At 39.8% G+C, this 25,013-nt stretch overlaps 1 protein-coding gene across 1 annotated transcript in view; it reads right to left on the bottom strand.

The window, feature by feature from the left end:
- The window catches only part of COL14A1 (collagen type XIV alpha 1 chain), a gene marked incomplete at its 3' end in the record, with an annotated part of 111,932 nt that extends 90,244 nt beyond the window's left edge, over positions 1-21,688 (bottom strand). The window contains exons 1-4 of the mRNA XM_080609731.1: positions 21,068-21,688; positions 15,347-15,463; positions 13,996-14,139; positions 10,730-10,816 (exon numbers count right to left, since the gene is read on the bottom strand). Coding sequence (XP_080465857.1) covers positions 10,730-10,816; positions 13,996-14,139; positions 15,347-15,463; positions 21,068-21,155 — 436 coding nt within the window. The 5' untranslated portion in view covers positions 21,156-21,688. The remainder of the gene's footprint in view (positions 1-10,729; positions 10,817-13,995; positions 14,140-15,346; positions 15,464-21,067) is intronic.
- Between the last annotated feature and the right edge of the window lie 3,325 nt (positions 21,689-25,013).

The following is a 25,013-nucleotide window of genomic DNA, read 5'->3' as shown; positions in this document are numbered from 1 at the left end:
ATTGAGACAAAAAAGGAGCTTCTGAGTGTCATTTTGTTTTTTTAAGGTATAGCTAAACAAGACTGCTCATCAAATTCATAGAAGTATCTCAACCAACCTGAAACATATAATCATTATTGCTTGCAACTAATGCTTTGTTACTGCTTCTTGGAGAATGAAAAACCCACTAAATATTATGAAGCGCTGAAGAAGAAACATTTGCCACTGTTTGACTTCCCTGCCCCCTAGGTATTGAGCTAAACTTGGATGTTGAGTTTGCAAGGTCTTGAGGGTATGGAGAGGAAAGATACAGTGTAAGGAGATGAGATATTTCACAAGCCACAGCCAATTCAGTCTTTTTGAAGGAGCTATCATCTTTATGCTCACAATTCAAAGTTTTCATTCCTTTATCATACTTACTAAAAAGATCAATGTGAAAGACCAGAAATTTTACCACACATTTTTAACCACATAAACAAACCAAAACCAAGCAAAGACCCTCCTGAGACTAACCTTTACTTCTAACTTTCCTGCCTACAAAGAAACTGACTACGCTCAAGCATCAATCTGGCTCCCCAGACAAGCTACTTCGAGAATTTCGGGAGAGCGTACTCTTACAAGAGTACCATGGCTCCACTTACTGGGGAATAATGAGCCAAACAAACACTTCATGAGACAAAGAGACACACACAAAACCCAGCAGTCAGGTAAGGAAACACGACTCCCTCATTATATGCAGACAGACTATTACGATCAGTACAGGCGTACCAGACAGGTGAGAACACTTGTGGAACATGCGGAAAACATGGACAAATCAGCCAGGTAAGTTCTGTTTCAGCTACTAACTAGCGTGTTTTTAATGAAGGGGCAGAACACTTGTGGAACATGTGGAAAACATGGACAAATCAGCCAGGTAAGTTCTGTTTCAGCTACTAACTAGCGTGTTTTTAATGAAGGGACATAGCACAGCTACAACACCAAGGCCTACTCAGCACACAGGGCATCAGGCAAAGGGTGCTGACCATGAGACAGCCCAGAACTGGAGTCCTGCATCAGCAAGTCCACAAAGAACGTGAAGACCTCAGATTACACAGTAAGGGTGGAAATGACCCTCAAATAATCACCCCTCAGTACAAGCTACTGCTTGATGCTGTGCAGCAGCGTCAGTATCAGATGAATGAGACTGTGAAACTAGACTCCCCCCCCCCATAGTGTAAGGAACAGCCTTGAAAGTGACCTTGTACAGCAGACAGTTGAAAAGCAAAAGATTCAGCACCTTCTAGTCATATTCAAGACAAGGCCACCTCAAGGAACACAGTCCCTGAGAAGAGATACCAAAATGTTAACCTTAATCTCCCATTTTGCTGTTCAGACCACAAAGCAATGCCACTTGTTCATCAGGGTATTCAATACAACTGGAATGCAAATCCATTATAAATTTGCTGATGAATATATAAATCCTTTATGATCATAGCTTTCTTACAAAAAGGTCTTGGTCTTGCACTTCAGTGTTTATTAATGTATCTGTCTACTAACAACTCTGCAAAGCTTTTTTTGATTCTCCCTTCAAGGTTACCATGCAAACTTTAAAAACTGCTAATTCTATCAAAGACAAGCATCACTCACGATATACTGAGATATTTGCCTAGAATATACGTAGCCAAAAGCAAGCCTACAGACTTCAAATTATGAGAAGTTGTAAGGTCAGATGATGAAGAACTGTTAAGTAGTGTCTCAGCATGGCAATAATGAAAGTATTTCAATAACAAAACATATCAACACAGACCCTGAATCTGACCTAAAGTAAGAGTGTCTTGCTGCCAGCAGAATCCAGCCATGCCAGCGCACTGTGGATTGGGTGGATGCCCAAGAGCTAATGACTTGAAGAGATGAAAAGAGAGTCTGAATTGAATGAAAGACCCTTCATTCAGCTGAGCTTCTATTAATCAGTCATTAAAGAACATGAATAGCAGTCTCCCACTTCAGCTAAAAGCAGATTGCACAAAAAAAGCTCAGTGCCTTATGGAAAGCTAGCAAAGGAAAAGAAAAATAAGAGCCTAGACAGGAGGTTTTCAGCTGGTAATGGTTCAGATTTACCAAGCATTATACATATTTACTACGCAGTGATAGAAGGACAGACATAACTCAAGTGTTATGAACGTGAGCAGTTCTGATATTAGGAGCTAGATTGCTTTATGACAAAATTGAAACTTACCTTTAGGACAAAGATAGGCTGAGTTTATTTTTCTACTCTTTTTCTACTCTGAATGAGTAAAGAGCTATAAAGTGTGCTTTTTGGGGAAGTGGAGTGTTGTGGGGTTTTTCCCTTGAGCTACAAATTATCTAGATATCTATGTCAACACTATATCTACTTTTCAGTGAAGCAGATGCATTCAAAGAGAGTTCCTACAGAGGGATGGGGTGGAGACTGTGGATAACAGAAAGCCAGCTTCTGCCTGGCCTGTAACACTGAATGAAAGGATGAGAGGTAATGCACAATCACGACCATGTATATGTGGTTAATATACTGTTAATATATTATATATATGTTAATATATATATGTCAATATACTGGCAGATGGAAGAAAAGCAGCTCCTCATACAAAAAGGAGGAGCCAGAAGATAAGTGGAATCCTAGGGTAAGAATGGAGATTGGCCATAAGTTGTAGTGCCAAGCTTTCCATTTTCTGAACAAAGCAAGAGTTTGTCTGGCATACCTAAATTGAAGAAGGTAGCCAGCAACCTCCATGTTAATACTTAATCTCAAACCAGGCTAAGGTAAATAAAGAAAATCATTCATAACTTTAGAGATATCTGAAATAGACAAGGCAGTTACAAAATATACGAGACCTTTCTTACGTTAAGATCAACCTTTCTGTTCTCCCAATCTCTTTCTCTGTGTTTCTCTCTCTTCCCTAATCTCACTTCAATCAGGGACTTCTTCTGTCAGGATCAAAGTGCACTACTCAAAGTAAACCCTTTCCCAATTCCAGCTTTCATAGGCATTTTTGGGTCTTCACTTTCAAGCTTGCTTTCTCCCAGGAACATATTTCTCTTATTCAGATATTTCAAAACACTTGCAAGTAAACTAACGGCTATTTAGTTGGCAGATGTAAATGCTGCAATCTCTAAATGTAGCTTGCTTGTTTTTTCCCAAAGCAACTACCAAAAAGATGGTAAGGGAAAAGCATTTAAGAAGTGTGTTCACATCAGTGCTGATACTTCCTATCAGGTTTTCATTTGTGGGAGGCAGGAAGCAGGAGTTCGCCGAAGGATCCTGGCCAGGTCCATAAAATATTGTCATTGCAAAAGGAAGTCCAAAGTTGCAAGTAGTCGTCAAAGGATACAAAAGCTTATCTATGTCCTCCAGAGAAATTGATATGATGAACTCCTGGACTAAGAGTTGGTCATCCACAGTAAAATAAGCTAAACATTCCAGACAGTAAAGGGGAGTTGACCGAAAAGCTTCCTTGCACATGATTCCTTCTGTAAGTCCTCCAATGACTAACAAGGAATTTATAATGTACAAAGCTCACAGTTTTATAGACTGGGGTCATGGAGCTGGGGCAAGTCTGCGTGCTTCTAGTGGGCACAGGATTCAGTGATCCCTAACACAAGACAAAAAAGAAATCATATTGGTAGTGGAAGAGCCAAGTACTTCCCAATAAACTTTGCTTTTACCATCAGACTGCAGAATCAGATTAATGCGCAAGGGCTGAGAAGATAGGGTTTGTTTCAAAAGAAAAGAATGACACTAGGCAGTAATGCCCACACAACATAGTTACGATCTCCTTCTGCTTGCTCATATTACAAGAGCTAAAGTGCCCTCCATAAAGCTCAGGGAAACGCTGTTAGTAAGGCCAATTATAGGCTTTGTAAAGACAGAGGTAATGATTTCCATAGGAGAGGAGTTCAGCAGTAAATAAATAAATAAATAAATAAATAAAAAGGTCATGACTGAATCCAGTATTTGCAGTTACATTAGCCAGGATGAAGTGAGTAAAACTATGAAACACGGCCAACAGAGCAGAAGTTCAGAAGGTATTAATTCCTGTGGTTTAGTCAAATACCTCACAGCATTTGTTTCACACTGTCTAGTAATACTTACTGAAGCATCTGACACTAACTAAACAGACAAGTTAATAAATTAGATAATTAGTCTCTTCTGCTGAATAGTGTTTTGATATATCTCTCTGGATTTTTTCCTACTCTGCTTAAATAGTGCAATTCAACAGCTGCAGAGTGAATGTCAAAGCTTATTTGCCTTAAAGATGACAGCAGTATTGGAAGAAGAAAGCCAATCAGTGTATTTTTCAAGTTTACTGCCCCTTTCATTTCTGTCACTACCAGAAGACTGATGTAACCTCACTTGCAAGAGTTATTATAAAAGAAGCCTCAGATATGCATACCATGCCATTTTGAGGAATGATATGACTTTTGCATTATCTGATAATGTAGATAGCACTGGAAGAAAAAGTATTACTTACTTTGAAAGGCTGTAGAAATAATCTAAATAATAATATGAGTAATAATGTAAAATGCATTACAAAATAAATCAAAAACTATCTCACTGCAAAAGAGAATCATTTTGGATATGTCTACACAGTTTTTACAGGCAGTTGAGAAGTCAGCCTATTTTCTAGACATAGACCAGAAAGCTAAAATTTATGTTCACAAGAAAAGGTACAAAAGCTCCAGAAAAGCTGCAAAAGATACACCACCAAAGGGATGTTGTTTCTGCATGATGTAGAGCACTGGCAGAGCACACGCATGTGAAAGAAACTGCAGACATACTTATTCCTATTAATATTTAGCAGGTAAGTATCACATGACAGATGGCTTCAGGGCTCTTTTTCTTTCCAGGAGACTTTATGATACTAAACCCTGAAAGTACTAAAAACTTGAAATTTACAACCAATACAACCACAGTCTCCTTGTGCAGCACTGAGTAGTGACAAAAAAGAGAATAAGTCCAGCATATGTCAGAGGGACACAGAGTGAGCAGCCAGTCTCCATGATATTTGTAATTTGCATGCATATACATCCATATGCATAATAGCAATATCAATTACTAAAAATATCTAAATAATAATAGCAATATCTAAAACTAAAAATATTAAATTCACTAGAGGTCACTAATAATACTAAATTCTTTCAAAGGAAACATTCGTTTATCCTTACAGGTTTTTTTACCTCTTCCTCAAAACGTTTTATGTTTAACTTAATATACAAATGCAGACATATTAGTCAAGACACATGAAGTCACTTTTTAATGTTAGTTCATGTTATATTACCTACATAATACAGATAATATAACCTGGTATCTACACCTTTCTAGTATGCTTTGTGGAAGCCAAGGTATAGCGTTACACAGCTCATTAAAACACCTGCAGTTCTTTCTCATCTCTGAGGCCCACTATGATTTCTACATTATTTTTCACTCACCCAGTGCCTAAATCTTTCATTCATCCTTCCTATACCCATGACCCAACAGATTAGCCATAAATTCTCTTTCCTAAATTTCTATCTGCTTGTCTCAGTCTTCCATGATGATAAATGCAGATCTAGCTTTTATTGTCAGTTGACTTGTCCTAGAGCTTCCACCTGCATACTCCATTTGGACAGGAACCGAGTGGCAATACCCCTTTTCTCAGGTTATCTCAGGTCCCACACTGACCCAGGCAGCTCTGGTAATATTCTGCCAGTTTGGTTCCTGTCATGTAGTAAAGGTGACTCCATCAGGAAGAAGCATCTAAAGGATTTAAAAGGCTGCAGTTCTCCCAAGTTTTTGACTAAGCCACATGTTGGCAAAAAAACCACGCCTGTGCCTAATGGACTTTCTCCAGGGGTGAAACACAGTTCTAATTTGGGAAGGCTGAACTAAGCAGTATGTTCTGTACTGGGCAGTGAAGGTCTCTCACCTCCCTAACAAGTCATACTTACTAAATAATTATATTACATGCACTTTATGATGAGAAAGTAACTGTTACATTGCATTATATGTAAAATCACATAATCTTTTACGGGAGCTTACAGCTCATTTCAATAGTGTACAGTCTGTAGAAGGCTTATCCTGTAAAAACTTGATTCAGAAGAGAAATCTGGTTCATACGTGCTTGATGCTGTCATAAATCACCCTGATTTGAGATTTGCATAAGGGAATTTCTGAACACAACATGTTTAAGAGCACTTCTTATGTTGGGTGTCTGTGCCCAGGTTTGGCAGCAGCAGAGACAGAAGGGTGGTCTTTTGAGAAGAGGCCTGGGGCTGCCCTGTGCCTGTGCACAGGTGGTGACACCTCTGGGAAAACACATTCCAGAAAAGGCAGAAAATACCAGGTAGAAAAAGTGGGATGTGAGGGGAGAGGAGTGCGAAACAGCAGAGGGAATCTTGAGATAAGAAGGTGCTCCATGGTGGAGCAGATATTCCCTGCAGCTTTTGGAGAACACACACTGGAGAAGAAGAAAAGAATGGCAGAGAGAAATAACTCCTTGACACCGTTTTTTGCACTGTTTGTTTCCTCTGAGTGGACTTGGACTGAGCATAACCTGCAGCGATAGCAAGGGAGAAGAGGAGTCTGGGAGAAGGGAAGATGTCAAGTTCAGTGTGTGAAAGTAGGGAGGAAAACTGTTGTTTTAATGTTTGCCTTTTTGTTTTCACTACCCACATTAGCATCTGTTAAAATTACCTTAATTGGCAATAAATTAAGTAAATTTTCCCCTAGTTGACTGTTTGCTTACAATGGTAACTGGCAAGCAGTCTCCCCATCTTTGCCTCAACCCATGAGCTTTTTTATTCCTGTTCTTTCTCCTTCCTCCTGTACTGCTGGGGAGGAGAGTGAGGAAGCAGCTAGGTGGGGGTTTGGCTGCTATCCTAGGATAAGCCACCACATCTCTCAACTAAAAACCCCCCAAATAAAGTCCATAAGCAAGAAAATAAAACTGACCCTCAATGTTTTGTGCGTTTTATTCAAATGTGTGTCTAAAAACATTTCAGACACACAGAAATACTCAGCAGAGAAAGGATATAGTTGCATATTTGTCACAGAATATAGACAAAACACTGCGATTCTCCCCTCCCCAAAGGGATTAAATCAGAGAATCACTCATAGAAGCTATCTGAGAAACTGTAAAACATCTGAGAAGGGACAGAATGTATTAACCCCTGTCACTGTACAGAAAGGAGCTTTGTACATGACAGAGTTGGAGAAGTGCCAGGGGACAAGTACTCAAATATCTGCATGTTGAAAGAAGCTGAGTCTGTGAGCTTTATCTCAACAGAAAGAGAAAAGGCTTCTGACATTACTATGAGGGTGCACAGCAGTGATAAATCACTAAGCTGAAAACTGACAAGTTCTGAAAAATATAAGAAAGGAGATTCAAGACTTGAAAGTGGTTGCGCAGAGCTGGAGAAGGTTTCTGGAAATCAAATATAAAGTGAACATTTGATGGATGAGTGCTAGACATTAAACCTGAACTAATTTGGCACTATGACATTACTGGGTATACCTCGAAGGCTTGTTTGAGATAAGAGCACAGTACTTAGAGTAGGAAAGAAAGAAGTAAATCTTTTCAAGCTACTTGAGTGGGCAGGACAAAATAGATGGAAAAATTTAATCTAGGTTACTGAAGCTGCTGGAAAAATTACTAGGAAGCCACACGAGCCACTGGCGGAGTTCCATGAAGACAGAGCAAAACCCAAATACAATCTAATTTAAGGACAAAAGAAAAAGGTAGATTTGGAAGGTTAACAGAAGATATCCAGGCCTCCCAGCACTACCTAGAGCCTCAGAGAGTTCATAATCAAACAACAGACCGAACTGCAGAATAAGTTCTCCAAACCACAGATGAAAGTAAGAGGAAGAAGCTTTGAAACCATCTGGAATCATTAATACAGATACTCATCTTGGATTTCTTAGCAAAGAGCTGTTTTCTATGAGTAAAAGAGTTATGGTGAAATCTTTGTCCCAGTGAAATTGAAAGTGAAATTTCTGGATTTTGTTATGTGACCCTATAGAAAGTATATTATCTAAGTATTTATAAACAACAAATCTCTATAACTGTGTGCCTTCCAGGAAAATCAGCAGGATATGTGATTTATCATAATACACAAACTGAACCTTGAATTATTGACAGAGACCATATTTCATACACATTTTACATACATGTTTTAAATACCCATATTGCTGTGCTTTATTAGTTTTGCCCCAAAACTGATTTTAGATTTTCTGGCCTACTAAATGCCAAATCTGACAATCCTCCACATGCAGTAACATGACTGATGATCTTTGCCTTTCTAAGGCTTGCAAAGACACTGTAGTTTCTTCCTACATAAACATCCTCCTGTAACAAGTGGGGCAGATGTTTACAGAAGGTACCTCCTTACATCAAAACTTGACTATAATACTTGCAGAAACTGTAAAATCTGTTTTCTCTATTGTTTCAGTCAAGACAAGAGCAGAAGCCACAACCACTGTCAACACCAATTGTTTCAATTTTTTTCTTTGTGGGCAAACATTGCTCTTGTTTTCAGATTAGTTATTATACTACCTAATAATTTTTTTTGCACTCTTAAATCCTGAGGTCTTACCAACTTGATTAAGGATGCAACACAGCCACAGAATCTATCAGGGTTGCTATTAAATTCATCAAAGATAGCCAAATACTAAATTGTTATGAAAGCAATTAACTGCTGGCCTGAATTCATTTGGTCATGCTCAAATAATTTCCTGTCAAACATCTGCACAACATCAAGTTATTCTTCATAGTTTCACCATAAGATTTTGCTCTTGTATCTTTAATCCATTTATTTCACAGACTCTTCTTTACTTTTCTTTAATCCAATATCAAGCTGAGGTAGAATGGTCTTTGCATGTTAAACTAGGAAAGTTTTGATACCATTACTCTCTGTGAATCAGTTCTAATTCAATTCTATCCCAGCTATGCACTTTTTTGCTGATGCTGTTATTTCTGCACAACATTTTTGCTTGGACTCTCACTCTGCTCCCACTGAAGTCATTTGCTTGGAATCTCCATCACTCTGAATAATCATTATACTGTGCAAAGGGGAGAAATATGTAATAGCTAGACAGCAGGAAAAAAGTCTATTACTTTACATTAAAATATAGCTGGGTTGGGAATAGGATTGAACAAAATCACGAATTCGTAAAAATGAGCATAATGGGTTTTCTTGTTGGTCAGTTTTGATGATCAATAAGTTGGTAAGTTTTGCCTTTTGTTCAAATATGTACCCCAGTTTTATAGTAAAACCTGCTACTGTAAGAGTAAGGCAATGGCTTTTCACGAGTCCCAGTGGAAGCACATTTTGCTCGGATACAAACTGACCCAATACAACTGAAGAAGTTTAGATGGCTAAAAACCGTGCAGAGTGGAAGAAAGTGACTGAGCTCAAGACTTCACAAACAAACATGAATCCTAAAAAGGGAGAGGCTACAGGTCCAGTCTCCTCTCGCCAACTGTATTTTTGCCCCTACTCCGTAAGAAAGCATAAATCCTCTCCCACAGTCTGGCAGACACTTTTCTCTGCCTGCATTTAATCAACATTTTCCTATTACAGGCTCAATTTTCCCTCCTTCAACTTTTATCACTTCATATTTTGTCCTTCATTAAGAAGACAAATCACATTTTCCTTCTTTAGTGCTCTCATTTCTTCCAATTCAGTCTTCCTCTAGACATGAAAGAAAGATCACCTATCCACTACCCTATCATGGACTAGCAGGTATAACCTGCTTTTTAAGTGTTATAACTACTAGCATTTTCCCCAACACACTCAGTGTGATGAATTCAAGGGTGCATTGGCTTGAGAAATGCTGTATGGAAACAAACTTGTATAGCATTAATAAATACAACATGACACAAGTATGTCTGGTAAGAAGAAAAACCCACTGAAGTGAGAAAAATTTGCATGGGCTTCAAGGAGCTTTGAGTGAGTCTTTGATACTTGCATTAGTAGGGAACAGAGCTAAAAAGAGTGGGATAAATGGGATCCAATTTATTTACAGAGAGACTATTTAAAGTCATTAAGCTATTCTCGTCTGTGCTTGTTCTGAATATCATAAAACTGAAGGGAATAGTTACTGTTGGGGTTACTTAATAAAGAAGATGCTATTTGAATGTTGGAATAACAGGAAATAGAGTTATATATTAAGCTTGAAATAGATTTTACTGTCCATACCAGACAAGCTTCTCATGACAGTCATTTCACCAGAACATTGGCTTCTTGCAACAAGACAAAGTGAACTCCTTTCCCCCTAACCCCCAAGATATTTCAGATGTTTTCATGTGTATGACCTACATTAGGACAGAATTATCAAGTTATTATGTGTCTAATTATACAACACAACAAATTCAACCTTAGATAGGAATTAATCCTGCAAGTCTGCCTTGCAGCTAAGATGATACGAAATTATTATTATGTATATATATGTACATGCGATTCTTTCATGACTTAAAGTGCACCAAGTAGGGAAATACAGGCAACATGCTTTCATGCTATGCATGGTGATACTTCGTGCTTACTGTATAAAGTGGTAAAGCACAACACAGAACTAAAAGCAATACCTCTGTTGTAGCAACACTCCAATATCCTTAATTTTTCCCTTCTGTTTAACTTAACCCTGGAAACCAGATTTAAAGTACTGACAGAAGAAAAATCTATACAATGGCCAAGTTAACTAAAAAAGCTGGTTATTTTCAGATTATCGCATAAGTCATGTGTGTTATGATCTGACCTTCTGGAGCTGGTTTACTCGCATTTGTTTTTTCTGGATCCTTCACCTTGGATTTACTTGTTTCTTTTCTTCTCTCTATATCTTTAACTGAAAAGTAAAGCAAGGAAAAATAATCAATCAAACTAGAAACAGTGCAGTCAGAAGCATGTAATTTTCTTCTTAGAGATAAAGAAGTTGCACGCAACAACTCGTGATATGCTCAGGTAACAAGTGACTGTTACTGGGTTTTCCCTCCCTCCCTCTGGGTTTATTCTTTTTATGAATCTTTCCCTGTCCTATCATCATTAAAGTTCTGAAAAGTGACTCTCCTCACACAGGAGAGTCCAAATACAGTGATGTCAGCACCTAAGCCCACGCTGACAAGATCCAGCGCTGGAAATACAGTCCAGAAATTGGCAAAGCTAGCTGGGGAAAGTCCAGCATTGCAGAGTTCCACTCCAAGTCATTCAATGCAAAAGCACATAAGCCAGCTGTTACATTATCCTCTTTAAAGAATCAGCTTAGATCCCATGCCCAAATCTATGATCAGGGCACCAAATACTCCCATGTGAGTGAAGTTATTCCAAAGCTCAGCCTTCAACGGTTTCCTGTCCCACAAGTGGGTGGGATACCTCCCTTCTTACGTCCCAAATCTCCCGTAACAGCCAAGCAGAACCCAGCTTGATTAGAAATTCTTAATATTACATTAGTAGCCAGTATCACCCTAGTTAGTCTGAAAGATTCTGGCAAAATCACTGCTAAAGTCACATATAAGGAAAAAAAATAATCCTTTCAGAATTTCCTTAGTGTCAACTTGGTGTCAACGCCCCAGACATCTACAATGGCCAGGAACAGCTTAAAAGAATGAAAAATAATGAAATATCTTTCTTAGAAAGTAAAATTCTACTCCAATTAAAATCTTTAGCTCATGTAAAGCTGGACTATGATCAACATTCTTCCAAGTAGGAACTCAGTCTAGCCAGGATCAGTTTCTCTATGCTACATTGTTCAAAGAACACTGTGAGAGGGTGAAAGAAGGTTATCTCTCTTGAAACACATGATATCAAATAGACAATACAAGTATTCTGTTTTACGGAAGTGGACAAAAGTCGAATGGATTTCACTAATTTACCGAGTAGTATATGAAATATCTGACACAGCCGAGAGTGCTCTAAATTCCAGTCCAAAATATAACCACAATACCATCCTACGGTCTAAGAAAGACAACAAATCATTGTCAACTATCTGAGTGTGACTTTACTAGTGGCTGCAGAACCTACAGCTCTTACACTCCAGTATAAAAGTAAGGAAATTGGTGAAAAAGTAACTGAATTTTTAACTTCTCTCCTTACTAACACAGGATGTGTACCTGTACATCACCTCTACATTTAGGTTTTGAAAGTGATTCAGAAGCAAATTCAGGTCCACAAGCTTGCTAAGGAGTTAGCTTTTACCAAGGCAGATCTTGATTATTAGCTGGGTTACAGATAATGTCACGATGACATCAGGTCTTATTCAGAAGTTTGGGTTTAATTCTTATTTAAACAAGACTCCAAATAAAATAAATGAGCTCAAATTACCAGAATGCTACTAGTCAAAAAGAACGCTTTTCCTTGGCCTTCAAACAGCATTATTCCTATGAGAAAAATCTCAGAGCAAACTATGGACCCACTTGATGGCCTCCTCTAATGCTAGTGCTGTTCTCTCCAGAGAACCAATACCAAAGTCTGAAAATGCTCATAGGAGACAAGGTCAAATCCTGACAGAGATTTCTGGATTTGGGAAAGCCATTTCTAACTGTCAATATTCTAATCACATAGAAAGAACAGACAAGAAGACACCAGTTTTACTCACATATTTACACAGACAAAAAACTTACCTAATGTATATTTTACAGCCACACTTCAAAAGGAAAAAAAATTCCCCATTTAATGTATACTAAAGTAAGAATATACTAGAGCTAGGATAAGAAAGTATACCCAGGTATATAAAGAAGAATACTTTTTCAACAATAAAGTTTTATTGTAGGCTTGAGAATTCTTAGTACATCAGTTGCAACTCAGCAGCATTAAACATACTTCCAGTGCACTAAATCAGAACATATTCTCAAAGCTTTGTATATGGTTGACCATTTTTCACCTCAAGAATTAGTGGCCACTTGTCAGAAAAGGGAAAAAAGAGCAGAATACAAGATAGTAAAATAGAAGGATTTGTATACATGCTGTATCTAATTTCATTTATGCAAGGCATCATATTGTCAAATGAAATCACATTCTCATCAAGTACTACATGTTTTCAGCTGCAGCAAAGGAAGAGTATACTAAATAGAACATAACCCTTTATTCTTAAATCAAGTTGCAAGCTCTACTTCTCCTGAAGAATAGAGGTAGTTTAAAAACCAGCAACACTTCATATTATAGAAGTTGGTATAGCTTTATGTGGCCTGCTCTTTACTGCTACAATAATCTGTGGGTTTGTGGGTTTTCTAACCAGACAGAACTTAAAGTAGTAAACACACAGTTGTAGTGGTGAAAAGCTAGAAAAACTTTGACAAATACCACATGAAGTAGTCAGCATATTTTATCTTGTGATGGTTCTAAGAGAAAGGCAGTTTAGCAATGACAGTGAGAAGTATTATCCAAAGGGAATTCAGTAGGCTTTCAACTGTACTGCCAGACTGCCACATTTTTGTCTTTATCGGCCAAATCTCCTTTAATCTCATTTAGCTGAGCTGTTTAAGATGCAGATCAAGACAATTATATCACTATGATATAGACATTGAGAATATGTGTAGGTCAGATATAAAAAGTCTTAACCATAATTCGTAAACATATTTGACATCTGAAGATCAGTAAGAATTCAGTCAATAGTATCATTGAACTAACAACTAGTTGTCAGCTGGCATTGCTCTAAGAATGTTTTTATTAAAAGTTGGACAAAGGGAAGGAAATGTTTCAACTATCAGAATATAGTACTTTCCTTCTTGTTTCTGCTTGCTGAAGATTCTTTTCCATGAGACACTGGCTAATTTCATAACATAATGGGGAAATAAAGTGATTTCAAACCACTAGAAAAAAAGATAGCCCAAAGCAGGAATCTCCTATGCAAGAGTGACTAGATCAATTCAGGCCTCCAGCTCTACATGTACCAATTAAAATCTGTGATTAGCCTTCCACCACAGAAGGAACTGTTTTTCCATTGTCCTACTTTGCATCTGACTTCATTACAGTTTCATAAATTACTTTAAATATCTGATAAATTCTGAATATCATGATAAAGACACATACTTCTGAACTGGCCTTGTGCTGGTTTACTCTCCTTGTCTTCACTGAATGCAATGATCTGAAGAGCATAGGTTTGATCTGGAATAAGACCTTGAATAATTGCTTTGGTTGCAGTGTTTTGAAGAATTAATTGATTGGTTTTTCCACCTGTAAGAGAACAGACAAAAAAAAAAAAAACCCACAAATGCATAATTTTGTTTGCTTTTCTTATAGCATGGTAAATGTAATGACTTACAACTATCGCGAGCTCTACAGTTACCCAAGTGTTCCCACTTTCGGAAGCATCCATACAGCCCAGTCAGATGGCATCCCATAAAAACAAGAATTCAGGCAGCCTGACCAAAGACATGGACCAATTTTTTTAGACATAGACACTCTAAAATCAACCAATCAGCCTTTGTATTCGGGCCTCATATGATAGTAATTGGCATGTAACATAATATCATTAATATATTATGCAATATAATATATGTAACATAATAGTAATGGCATGTAATTAAAAACAATTTGTCCAGCAAAACCATTAATTGAGAAAAAAGGAAACATTTGACAAAAAGCTGTCAATGTAGCCAACATCATGCCCCCAGGCTCTCATACTGCTCTGTGAGTGGCTGACAGTTCTGAATCCATCATACCCACATCGTCTCTGAATACCCTCTGCCCATTTCATTTGGACGAGGAAATTCTTATGTATAAATACAAATATTAAACACTTCTATGTATATATATGCATATATATAAATTGTATACAAATATGTATTTTAGCTCTATGCTAAAAGTGTATCTATATTTAAATGTGTACAGAAGTAGTACCTCTATACAAGTAGCCCTATACAGCCATTTTGTTGCCTAGCTTTACATTTTAAGTTTTCATTCAAAAAGCCTTTTAAACTGTTTTTGGGCTTGTTTGGGTGCTTTTATTTTTATTTTTTCCTAAAATCTTTTTTTTTCTTTTCTCTGGGGAGCTCACTATGGGAGAAGGCTCAGGAAGATCCAACTCAAAGATCCAAATCAAAGATCCAACTCAAAGCTTTGGCTTCCTAGATTTCCTTATACCCCACTGAAAGAAAGGTAATGACATGATCAGTGACAATTCCCAAGGGCTACATATGAAGTAAAGAGCCACCCACTTGTACTACCTTAAGCATTTGATTCCCACATTCTATGCCTATGATTTACCCCCTGGCAAAACTGATTTCTCTCTTCTGTTGACCAGCCAATATTCCATTATCCACAGCTTGCTCACACTTCCTTAGTCCTGCAAAATGACACTAGCCTCTGAAAAGCTGTTCAGCCTTAGGAAGACAGTCCCTTAAAGTCACCTTAAAGAAGAACAAACAGACTTTTGTTTTACCTGAACTTGGAGTGACAAGAAGCTTATATCCAGTGAATTGCCCTTTGGAGGCTTTCCAAGAGATCTGTACACTGTCAGGACTGACTACGTTATATCTTAGTCTTGTTGGTGGGGACACTGCAAGCGGGGAAAGAAAACAACATTTTAAATTCAAATAAAAAGCAACTGCCAATTTTAAACAAAGATAAACACATATAGGAAGACAACACAAAATTTTAATGATAAAGGATGCAAGTTATTCAAAATATCACGTACATCAGTTTATTAGTTTGTAAAATGACATCCCCAAGTGCACTACTTCCCTCAGACATATCTTTTATTTATCTCTTTATAAGAACAAACTAACAGCCTAACAACAGAAGACAGAAAGACAAACAGTGTTAGATGTTAAGGGTCTAGTTTAGCAGGCAAAGCTGGTAATAAAAATGCTCTTTGTTAATATACGGGAATTAAAATTGCTCTCTTTGCTTACACTGCATTGCCCAGCCTCCTTTACCTTGCATTACTGTGGGCCCTTCCCCACACTTAAGGTCAGTCAGGGCCAAATTTTCGAAGCCTTGTGAGGACACAACAACCAAGAGGAAATACAGGCATGCACAAGGCAGAGGGAACATCAGCTGCTCAGTTTGCAAACCTGGCCTAAGCAGCACAAACTTGCCCAGCTGCAGGAACTGCTTCAGTCTCATCAAAACTAGCAGGCATGCACAGGCAAGTCAAGATTTAGACAAGGGGCAATCTGGATTATAAGCAGTTTTTATTTATATTGTGCTTAAGTTTCAAGTAAAAGCAGCAGGTGAAATGAATAAAAGCATGAAATGAATGAGAAAGAGGTGATATTTCAGTGAAGCAGAGGAAACAAGTGGAAAATACACCCTATGTTGTTACCGCAAAAGCAGCAACTATGCCCATAACTATGTCTGTGCCCATAAACTAGTTTTCCACAGCTTTGCATTCCTCTCTGCTCGGACAATCTCCACTGATGCTGGGCAAAACTCTACACAGCATTTTAGCTGTTCTTCAGGAAGCCACATCCCTCCACAGCAAACAGCTGGAGTAGAGCAGGTAGTTGTGCAGCCAGTGGTATCCAAGACTTTCAGTAAGGGCAACACATTTGAATGGGGTTTGGCTCACAGAGAACTAACTTATCTAGAGGGAAAGGCAGCCAGGGAAACTGTCCAGAGGCCAAGCAACAGAAAGGGCTAGAAAAGACTAACAAACTCCCCCATCAACCTTACCACCCCCACAGCTCTCTGAATGTCTCCATTTTACAAACCCTTGGTGCCTCTACCACTACCACCCTTAAGGCTTCTCTAAGTATAAGAAATAAGGGAAATTATCTGAAGGGGGGAAGTGGCTATTTCTTTTCCCCAGAGCCCAACAGAGCTCCTCAGTGACCAGGCTCTTGCCCATGGTTTGTTGGTCCTCTAGACATAATAAGCCAACAGTTCTCATCGTATTTTTGAGTTTCAAGGATTACAGCATACGGAGCATCTGAGTCAACAGGCAGAATGTGCCAGCCAACAAGTTTCTGAACTCTCCATTTGACCTGCTACAGCCAACGCAGCTCTGGCACTAGCAGCAGCCAAAGACCTGTCCTGAAGTGATTGCTTTTTCCTACGTGCTCCTTTTTCCAACAGCTTGAGGGAAGAAAGAAGAAGGGAAGAGACAGGCTGTAGGTTTTTGAGATTTGGGGTTGTGTTTTCTTTCATGTCATCTACCATTAAAAACATTTGGGGTCTTAGAAGAAAAAATCTGGAGACATAATACAAGAGATGTATTCCCTTGCATCCAGCCTCTTAACCCATAAGGGACAGTTTTGCCAGATAGATTTTGCAGTTTTCTGCCTTGATGGACCTAACATCATAAAACAGGGGAAAAAAAAGTACATAAGCACCAAGAACAGCTTAATAACACCTCCACCACATTCTCAAAGGCTTCAGAGAACAAGCTCAAGAAGAGAGTCAAGGGGATAGAAAGAACAGGTAGCACACCAGTTCCATGCACTCAAAAGTGTTCTGATTCACAGCACTGGGCTTACACCCAATCAGGGCATTTCCCCAGTTTCTGGGCACAATCTTGTCAGACCTCATTTTCAGACTGCCTGTCACTTCACTGAAGTTTAAAGAAAAAGAGGCTGTAAGCAAGAGTGTGTGCAGGAATCCCTGCAGGTACAAACTAAGTTCTTTGAAAATTTGGCCCTCTTATTGCAAACTGTTTTGCTGGGCAGGTTTCTGCAGGAACATTCAGCATGCCATAATTGTAATAAAATGGCAGACACTATGGCAAAATGTTTTGAAAGCCAAGCAGACTGTAGTTATGGATTACAGCTTTTAATTCATTCTCAAGATTCATTCTGTCTTTGAGTTATGCATAAATCACAATGAACTGGGGCTGAATGAACCAAGTCTGGCAAATCATACTTAGGAGTTTGCAAAATATGCAATTCCTTTTGTTATTTATTTTGCCTAAGGAATAGCAAATAAACTTCTGAACAATGACAGTATGCAAGTGTAAAAATGCTGCATGTTTCATCAGGATTAAGTGGTAAATTTGTACCGGGATTAAGAGGAAGAGCAGAGAGCAACAAAGTAACACCAAGGATTGACAAATAAAATCATGTCAGAATTTCAGAGTTCATTTTCTCTGCCATCTTCTTCCTTCCCCTGTCATTCCATTCCACCCTACTTTTAACTTAACAGTTTATGAAAGCACCCTGTAACAAAGAAGCATAGTTCTGGCCTAATTGCCATTAGCCATCACCAAACCAGGTACACTTTGGGAGCTCCTAAAAAACAATCATAGATCTTACAAGCAAAGAAGGACACAATCACCAGAAGTTCTTCTGTTTACTACAGAGTTACAACATGAAAGACTAGAAAAGTTGTGCCAGGATAGTCTTTACATAACTAGTCAATTTTCACTGGGTACTTTTTGTATTAAAGGTGGTAGCGCAGGGGAACAGACATTCCCACACAGCAGTTAACTATAAGGAAGAAAAGGATTATTCACCAGACAGATACTCAACTGTGCCTTAGTTGTGCAAAGACTAACATTCTGGCAGAGAAAAGTACATATAGCTAAGGAAGTTACAAATCTAACACTCGAACAGACAACAAAATACTGATGGGAATTACTACGCATTCACCAACCTGAAGAGGATATCTTTATTTCTTTGGACCTTTATTGTCTGTGGAACAAAATCTCACTTCTTGCAGAAAGGGAAAAAAATTAATCCAAGCTGAGTCAGTTAACTGATAAAAATCAGTAGCTAGAGCTCATTAAGTGGTTTTACAGGAATGCAAAAGAGAACGGCCGTCAGCAACATTAGAGCAGTCACCCAAAAGAAAACTTCAGACAAGTTCAAGGCTTTGGTTTATGCCACCAGATAAATTAGTACTCCAAACATATGAGCCTTGTGGACAACTATGGAAAGAGTGCTTTGAAATATTCAGTATCTTAATGGAAAGGAAAAATACCATAAATTGCATATATGTAGTTCTCCAAGACATCCAACAGTCTAATACTGGATACTAGCTAAATCATGTGGCTTCCAGTTTGCTTTTGTCATAAGAATTTAACAAGTCAATATGCACAGCAATTACATTAGTAACACATGGAAATTACTGCTACAGAAAGAAAAGCTTCCATCTTTAAATAAGGACCAAAAATTCTTCAATCCCCTTACTCTATGAATAAATGGAAAATTCTAGTCTTTTTCTTGCCTAGCACTATTTTTGTGTATTATATAAGAACATAAGTAGAAAAAAGCTGTTGTTTAAGTCACATTATGAATGAGAAAGAAAGAGCAGTGATGAAAGTGTAATTGCTGTTGAGTAAAAACTGAAAGGCACTATGAAGGCATTCAGGTAATAAATGAGATAGAACCGTGTAGCTCAATGCAGATAACTCCTCAGCTGAAGTATTAAGTTGTAGCTTCAGGCATGTTGACTTCAGTTTCCCAAACACATTCTCCTTTCCAAGAAGTCACATTATACACCTTTACCTGAGCATCTTTGCCAAAGGAAGGAAACAGGCTGGAACAAATATCAGCTCTTCCTACACCTTGGCAGGGTGTACGATTTCTTAAAACAGACAACCATACTGTTAGTGTTGTATTAAAATGTAAATAGTTAGCCTGCTGCGTGAAGAGTTTACTGCAAGGGGTGGCAACCTTGAGGAAAGAATGGATTTGAGAAACATCTTATTACTTTAAGTGTAGCAAGAGATATTTTTCTTCTGCGAACATGGACTAGAGACTTCTTATCACCCCATTCAATAACATACAGTCATTTTGGGCCAAGGCAATAGTCCACTTAGCTTAGTATGACCTTGCTGACAGCATTCTGCAGCTAATGCTTGCTGAAAGAATGTAAGAACAAGGGAAGTATTGTTCTTTATTCATGAAGTACACCAACTCTAGCTTTGCTAGTGTGACTATGGAAAAAACTCTCTTTGACCTTAATTTCACTGTATAAAGAATTGAGAGCTTTCTCTTTTAGGGATGGCTGATTAAATCAAAGTTAAAATAAATAAATAAAAGTCGGGGGAAGAGTATGGTTTTCCAAGCCCAAGGAATTTTGCAAAACTTTCTGGAGATGAATCTCAATCCCCAGTAGTATTCTGCAAATCTTAACCATATGTATTAGGACTGAAAAACACAAGAGAGAGGACTAACCATATGCTTTGCTTTATTGGCTCATTAAGTCACAAACATTCTGAACCTCATTTCTGACCAGAACTGATGTGTTGAACATCAGGAACATGTATTTCTTCATTCACCTCACATCGCCCACATTAAATATTACTGCTTACACGTGTTCCTAAGTTCTGTGAGAGGCCTATAAAACTCTCCCAGATTCCCAAACATCCAAGATGGTATGTATGCTTCCACAGCACGTGAGTGCCACGCAGGCTGGACAGCTCTGCTACTTGCATTTGCCAGAACTTGGAAAGCCTCAGGTCGCAACTAGTCTTTGAATGTACTCATGAATAATGCATTATACAAGACGCTTTAGAAGAGCCCCAGGATCAAATTCTGGTCCCAGTTATGCCTACACAGTCTCATATCAAAGGGATTACATAAATGTAAAGTTGAGAGAAACATCTTTCTTTAGAAATCATAAAATCTCATTGGCATTCTTCCTCTCTCCTTCCCAAAGCAATAGGATATATTTTCTCTAAAAGTCAAGCCACTGTCAATGTGATCCAACAAGTATTTAAGCTTAACAACCTCAGTAGTATCTTTTAATACCCACAAAGGAGATTTAAAAAAGAAAGCTGAAGAAGTAGTCTGTGACATTTAATAGTCCTGTGCAATATTGAATGATGTAAGTGTTACCACAGCTACTGTTCCAACAAAGAAAAAAAATATATATTGCATATAAATTTAATATCATAGATGGTCCTTTAGACTTGATTATGTAGAGAGCAGTTATAGCAATTTCTGATCAGTGTTTCAAGTAAATAAAAGCTATATATATAGAGAGAGAGACACCTGAATTTGCAAAAAGATTAATGCTATTTGAGATACTAGGTTCAAAGAGCACACATGAAAAAATAATTCTACTCCTTCCACACCCCAAGATCAGCACCAAACCTCCTGCTTCACTTCAGTAGTATGTGTGGATCCACATCCTCCTAAGAGGGAAGTAACACTTGCATTTGGAATAAGAAAGTTTATTTCTGCACATCAGAATGAAAAGCTTCTTTTTTATGGCTTACCTTGGCCCTGAGCATCACTGATGAAGAAAGCTGTAACAGCTAAAAAAGCCAAGAGGAAACAGCTCTGTGTCTCATACCGACAAAGCATCTTCCTCTCCTGAGTACACACAGTATCAGCAGGTCTGAAAACACATAGAACAAGACTTAATAAACCTGCAAAGATGAGGCATCCACTTTCATGAAAATTATGGTCAAAACCTGGATTCCATTAAAAAAAAAAAAAAAAAATCAGGAATATACTAGAGACATCAATAGAACCAAGATTTCATCCTGACAGCAGATTTATAACCAAAACATATTTTACCTGAAAGAACCCCATTTGGGCTACTCAATAGTTCTGAAAATTCAGACCATGTAAAGAGAAAATTGGTATTCTTTGTTAACCATACAAGAGTACTGGAAGTATAGTACTGGAGTAGGGTATGCTATGCATAACAAGATTAAATGGGTATCCCTATACCATCCAGTGTTGTAAGCACCTTCTCAAGATACCTGTGGAAAACAGCTCTAAAACTCTCGACAGCAAAGTAGGACTAAAATGGTCTTCTACTTTATATCCAGAAAGCATCCAGAATGGGATGTTAAATTCTGTATTTCAGGATTCTGTGATTAAATGAATAAATAAATAAATAAATGGAATCAGATGAGAACTACACTGCAAGCCTATTTTAGAACAATATAATAACAAATAGGTATACTCAAAAACCCAGTGAAAGTTATTGATCAGTTTAGCTGAGCAATTTTGCATATAAGTTGTCAAAAAAGGTAAAACTTTGTTCTGAGGAAACATGAGTCCTCTTCTCACTGCTCTCTCCACCATACTGGTTTTCCTTTTTCTATCTTTTCAACTTATTGCATGCTCTCTGTTATACCAAGTTAGTAGGCCAAGTTAGTAGGCCAGGTCTACTGGGGGCTGGTAGAGCTGATCTGACAAAGAAGAGGAAGAGTGGTTTTGGTAGCAGGCTTGCCAGGCTGGTCAAGGTTTCTTTAAACTAGATGTGTTGGGGGAGGGGGGCATCGTTCCATCCCAACACACCCAGTCAGTTGCCAGCACCTACAATAAATGCTCGGAGCGATGCAGAGATATTCCAGCTGCTCCAGCCAATGAGCTGGCTTCATTTGGAGCTCAGCTCAGATGCCTCTATGCAAACGCCCGTAGCATGGGAAACAAACAAGAGGAATTAGAGATGTGTGCACGACTGCGGGAGTATGATATAGTAGGAATCACAGAAACATGGTGGGATGGCTCCTACGACTGGAGTGTTGGAATGGAAGGTTACAGGCTCTATAGAAAAGACAGGCCTGGCAGGTGGGGAGGGGGAGTTGCTATTTATGTTAGAGATAGGCTGGAGAGTATGGAACTCTGTCTGGGGATGGGTGAGCAGTCGACAGAGAGTTTGTGGGTCAGGGTTAAAGGGAGAACAGTGATGGGAGACATTACTGTGGGGATCTGTTACAGACCGCCTGATCAAGAGGACTCTGTGGATGAAGTGCTCTATAGGCAGATAGGAACAGCCTCAAGCTCACAGGCCCTTGTTCTCATGGGAGACTTCAACCACCCTGACATCTGTTGGAGTGAAGGTACGGCCCGGCACAAGCAATCCAGGAGGTTCCTCGATTGTGTGGAAGACAACTTCCTTCTGCAAGTAATAGAGGAACCAACAAGGGGAGGTGCCATGCTTGACCTCGTGCTCACCAACAGGGAAGGGCTCGTTGGAAATGTGACACTCCAGGGCAGCCTTGGTTGCAGTGACCACGAGATGGTTGAATTAGAGATCCTCGGAACAGTGAGAAGAGCGTGCAGCAAGCTCACTGCTCTGGACTTCAAGAGAGCAGACTTTGGCCTCTTCAGGAGCCTGCTTAGTAAGGTTCCATGGGATACAGCTCTAGAGGGCAGGGGGTCCCAAGACTCTTGGTTGTTATTCAAGGATCACCTGCTCCAAGCTCAGGAGTGTTGCATCCCAACTAGAAGGAAGTGCAGCAGGAGGGCCAGGAGACCTCCTTGGATGGATAAGGAGCTGCTGAGGAAAATTCAAAGGAAAAAAGAGGCTTATAGAAGGTGGAAGCAGGGACAGGCGGCCTGGGAAGAATACAGGGATGCTGTCTGGGAAGCTAGGGACCAGGTGAGGAAGGCTAAGGCCCAGTTAGAATTGAACTTGGCTAGGGATGTTAAGGATAACAGGAAGGGATTCTATAGGTACATAGCGAGTAAAAGACAGACTAGGGGCAATGTAGGCCCCCTTCGGAAGATATCTGGAGAACTGACTACCCTGGATTTGGAGAAGGCTGAGGTTCTTAATGACTTCTTTGCCTCAGCCTTCACTGGCAAAAGCTCTGACCGCACCACCCAAGTCTTGGAAGGCGAACGCAGGGACTGTGAGAATGAGGACCCTAGGCCCACTGTAGGAGAGGATCTGGTTCGAGACCATCTTAAAAACCTAAACCTACACAAGTCCATGGGACCTGACGACATCCGTCCACGGGTCCTGAAGGAGCTGGCGAATGAAGTTGCTAAGCCACTGGCCATCATATTCGAAAAATCATGGCAGTCAGGTGAAGTTCCCGACGACTGGAAAAGGGAAATATAACCCCCATTTTCAAGAAGGGGAAAATGGATGCCCCGGGGAATTACAGACCACTCAGTCTCACCTCCGTGCCTGGCAAACTCTTGGAGCAGATTCTCCTGGAAGACATGCTAAGGCACATGAAAAACAAGGAGGTGGTTGGTGACAGCCAGCATGGCTTCACTAATGGGAAATCCTGCCTGACCAATTTCGTGGCCTTCTATGATGGGGCGATGGAACTAATGGACAGGGGCAGAGCAGTTGACGTCATCTACCTGGACTTGTGCAAAGCCTTTGACACTGTCCCACATGGCATCCTTGTCTCTAAATTGGAGAGACATCAATTTGATGGGTGGACCACTCGGTGGATAAAGAACTGGCTGGATGGCCGCACGCGAACAGTTGTGGTCAATGGCTCGATGTCCGGCTGGAGACTGGTAACGAGTGGTGTCCCTCAGGGATCAGTGTTGGGACCGGTCTTGTTCAACATCTTTGTCGGTGACATGGACAGTGGGATTGAGTGCGCCCTCAGCAAGTTTGCCGATGGCACCAAGCTGTGTGGTTCGGTTGATACGCCGGAGGGAAGGGATGCCATCCAGAGGGACCTCGACACGCTTGTGAGGTGGGCTGATGCCAACCTTATGAAGTTTAACCATGACAAGTGCAAGGTCCTACACCTGGGTCGGAGCAATCCCAGGCACAGCTACAGGTTGGGCAGAGAAGAGATTCAGAGCAGCCCTGCAGAGAAGGCCTTGGGGGTGTTGGTCGATGAGAAAATGAACATGAGCCGGCTGCAGTGTGCTCTCGCAGCCCAGAAAGCCAACAGTATCCTGGGCTGCATCAAGAGGATCATGACCAGCAGGTCGAAGGAGGTGATCCTGCCCCTCTACTCTGCCCTTGTGAGACCTCACTTGGAGTATTGTGTGCAGTTCTGGTGTCCTCAACATAAAAAGGACATGGAACTGTTGGAACAAGTCCAGAGGAGGGCCACGAGGATGATCAGGGGACTGGAGCACCTCCCGTATGAAGACAGGCTGAGAAAGTTGGGGCTATTCAGCCTGGAGAAGAGAAGGCTGCGTGGAGACCTCATAGCAGCCTCCCAGTATCTGAAGGGGGCCTACAAGGATGCTGGGGAGGGACTCTTCTTTAGGGACTGTAGTGACAGGACAAGGGGTAACGGGTTCAAACTTAAACAGGGGAAGTTTGGATTGGATCTAAGGAAGAAATTCTTTACTGAGAGGGTGGTGAGGCACTGGAATGGGTTGCCCAGGGAGGTTGTGAATGCTCCATCCTTGGTGGTGTTCAAGGCCAGGTTGGATGAGGCCTTGGGTGGCATAGTTTAGTGTGGGGTGTCCCTGCCCATGGCAGGGGGGTTGGAACTG

This window comes from Psittacula echo (assembly GCF_963264785.1).
Source record: "Psittacula echo genome assembly, chromosome: 2".
NCBI classification, from domain to species: Eukaryota; Metazoa; Chordata; class Aves; order Psittaciformes; family Psittacidae; genus Psittacula; species Psittacula echo.
Note: the sequence above shows the minus strand (reverse complement) of the source record. Positions and strands in the feature narration are given on the sequence as shown.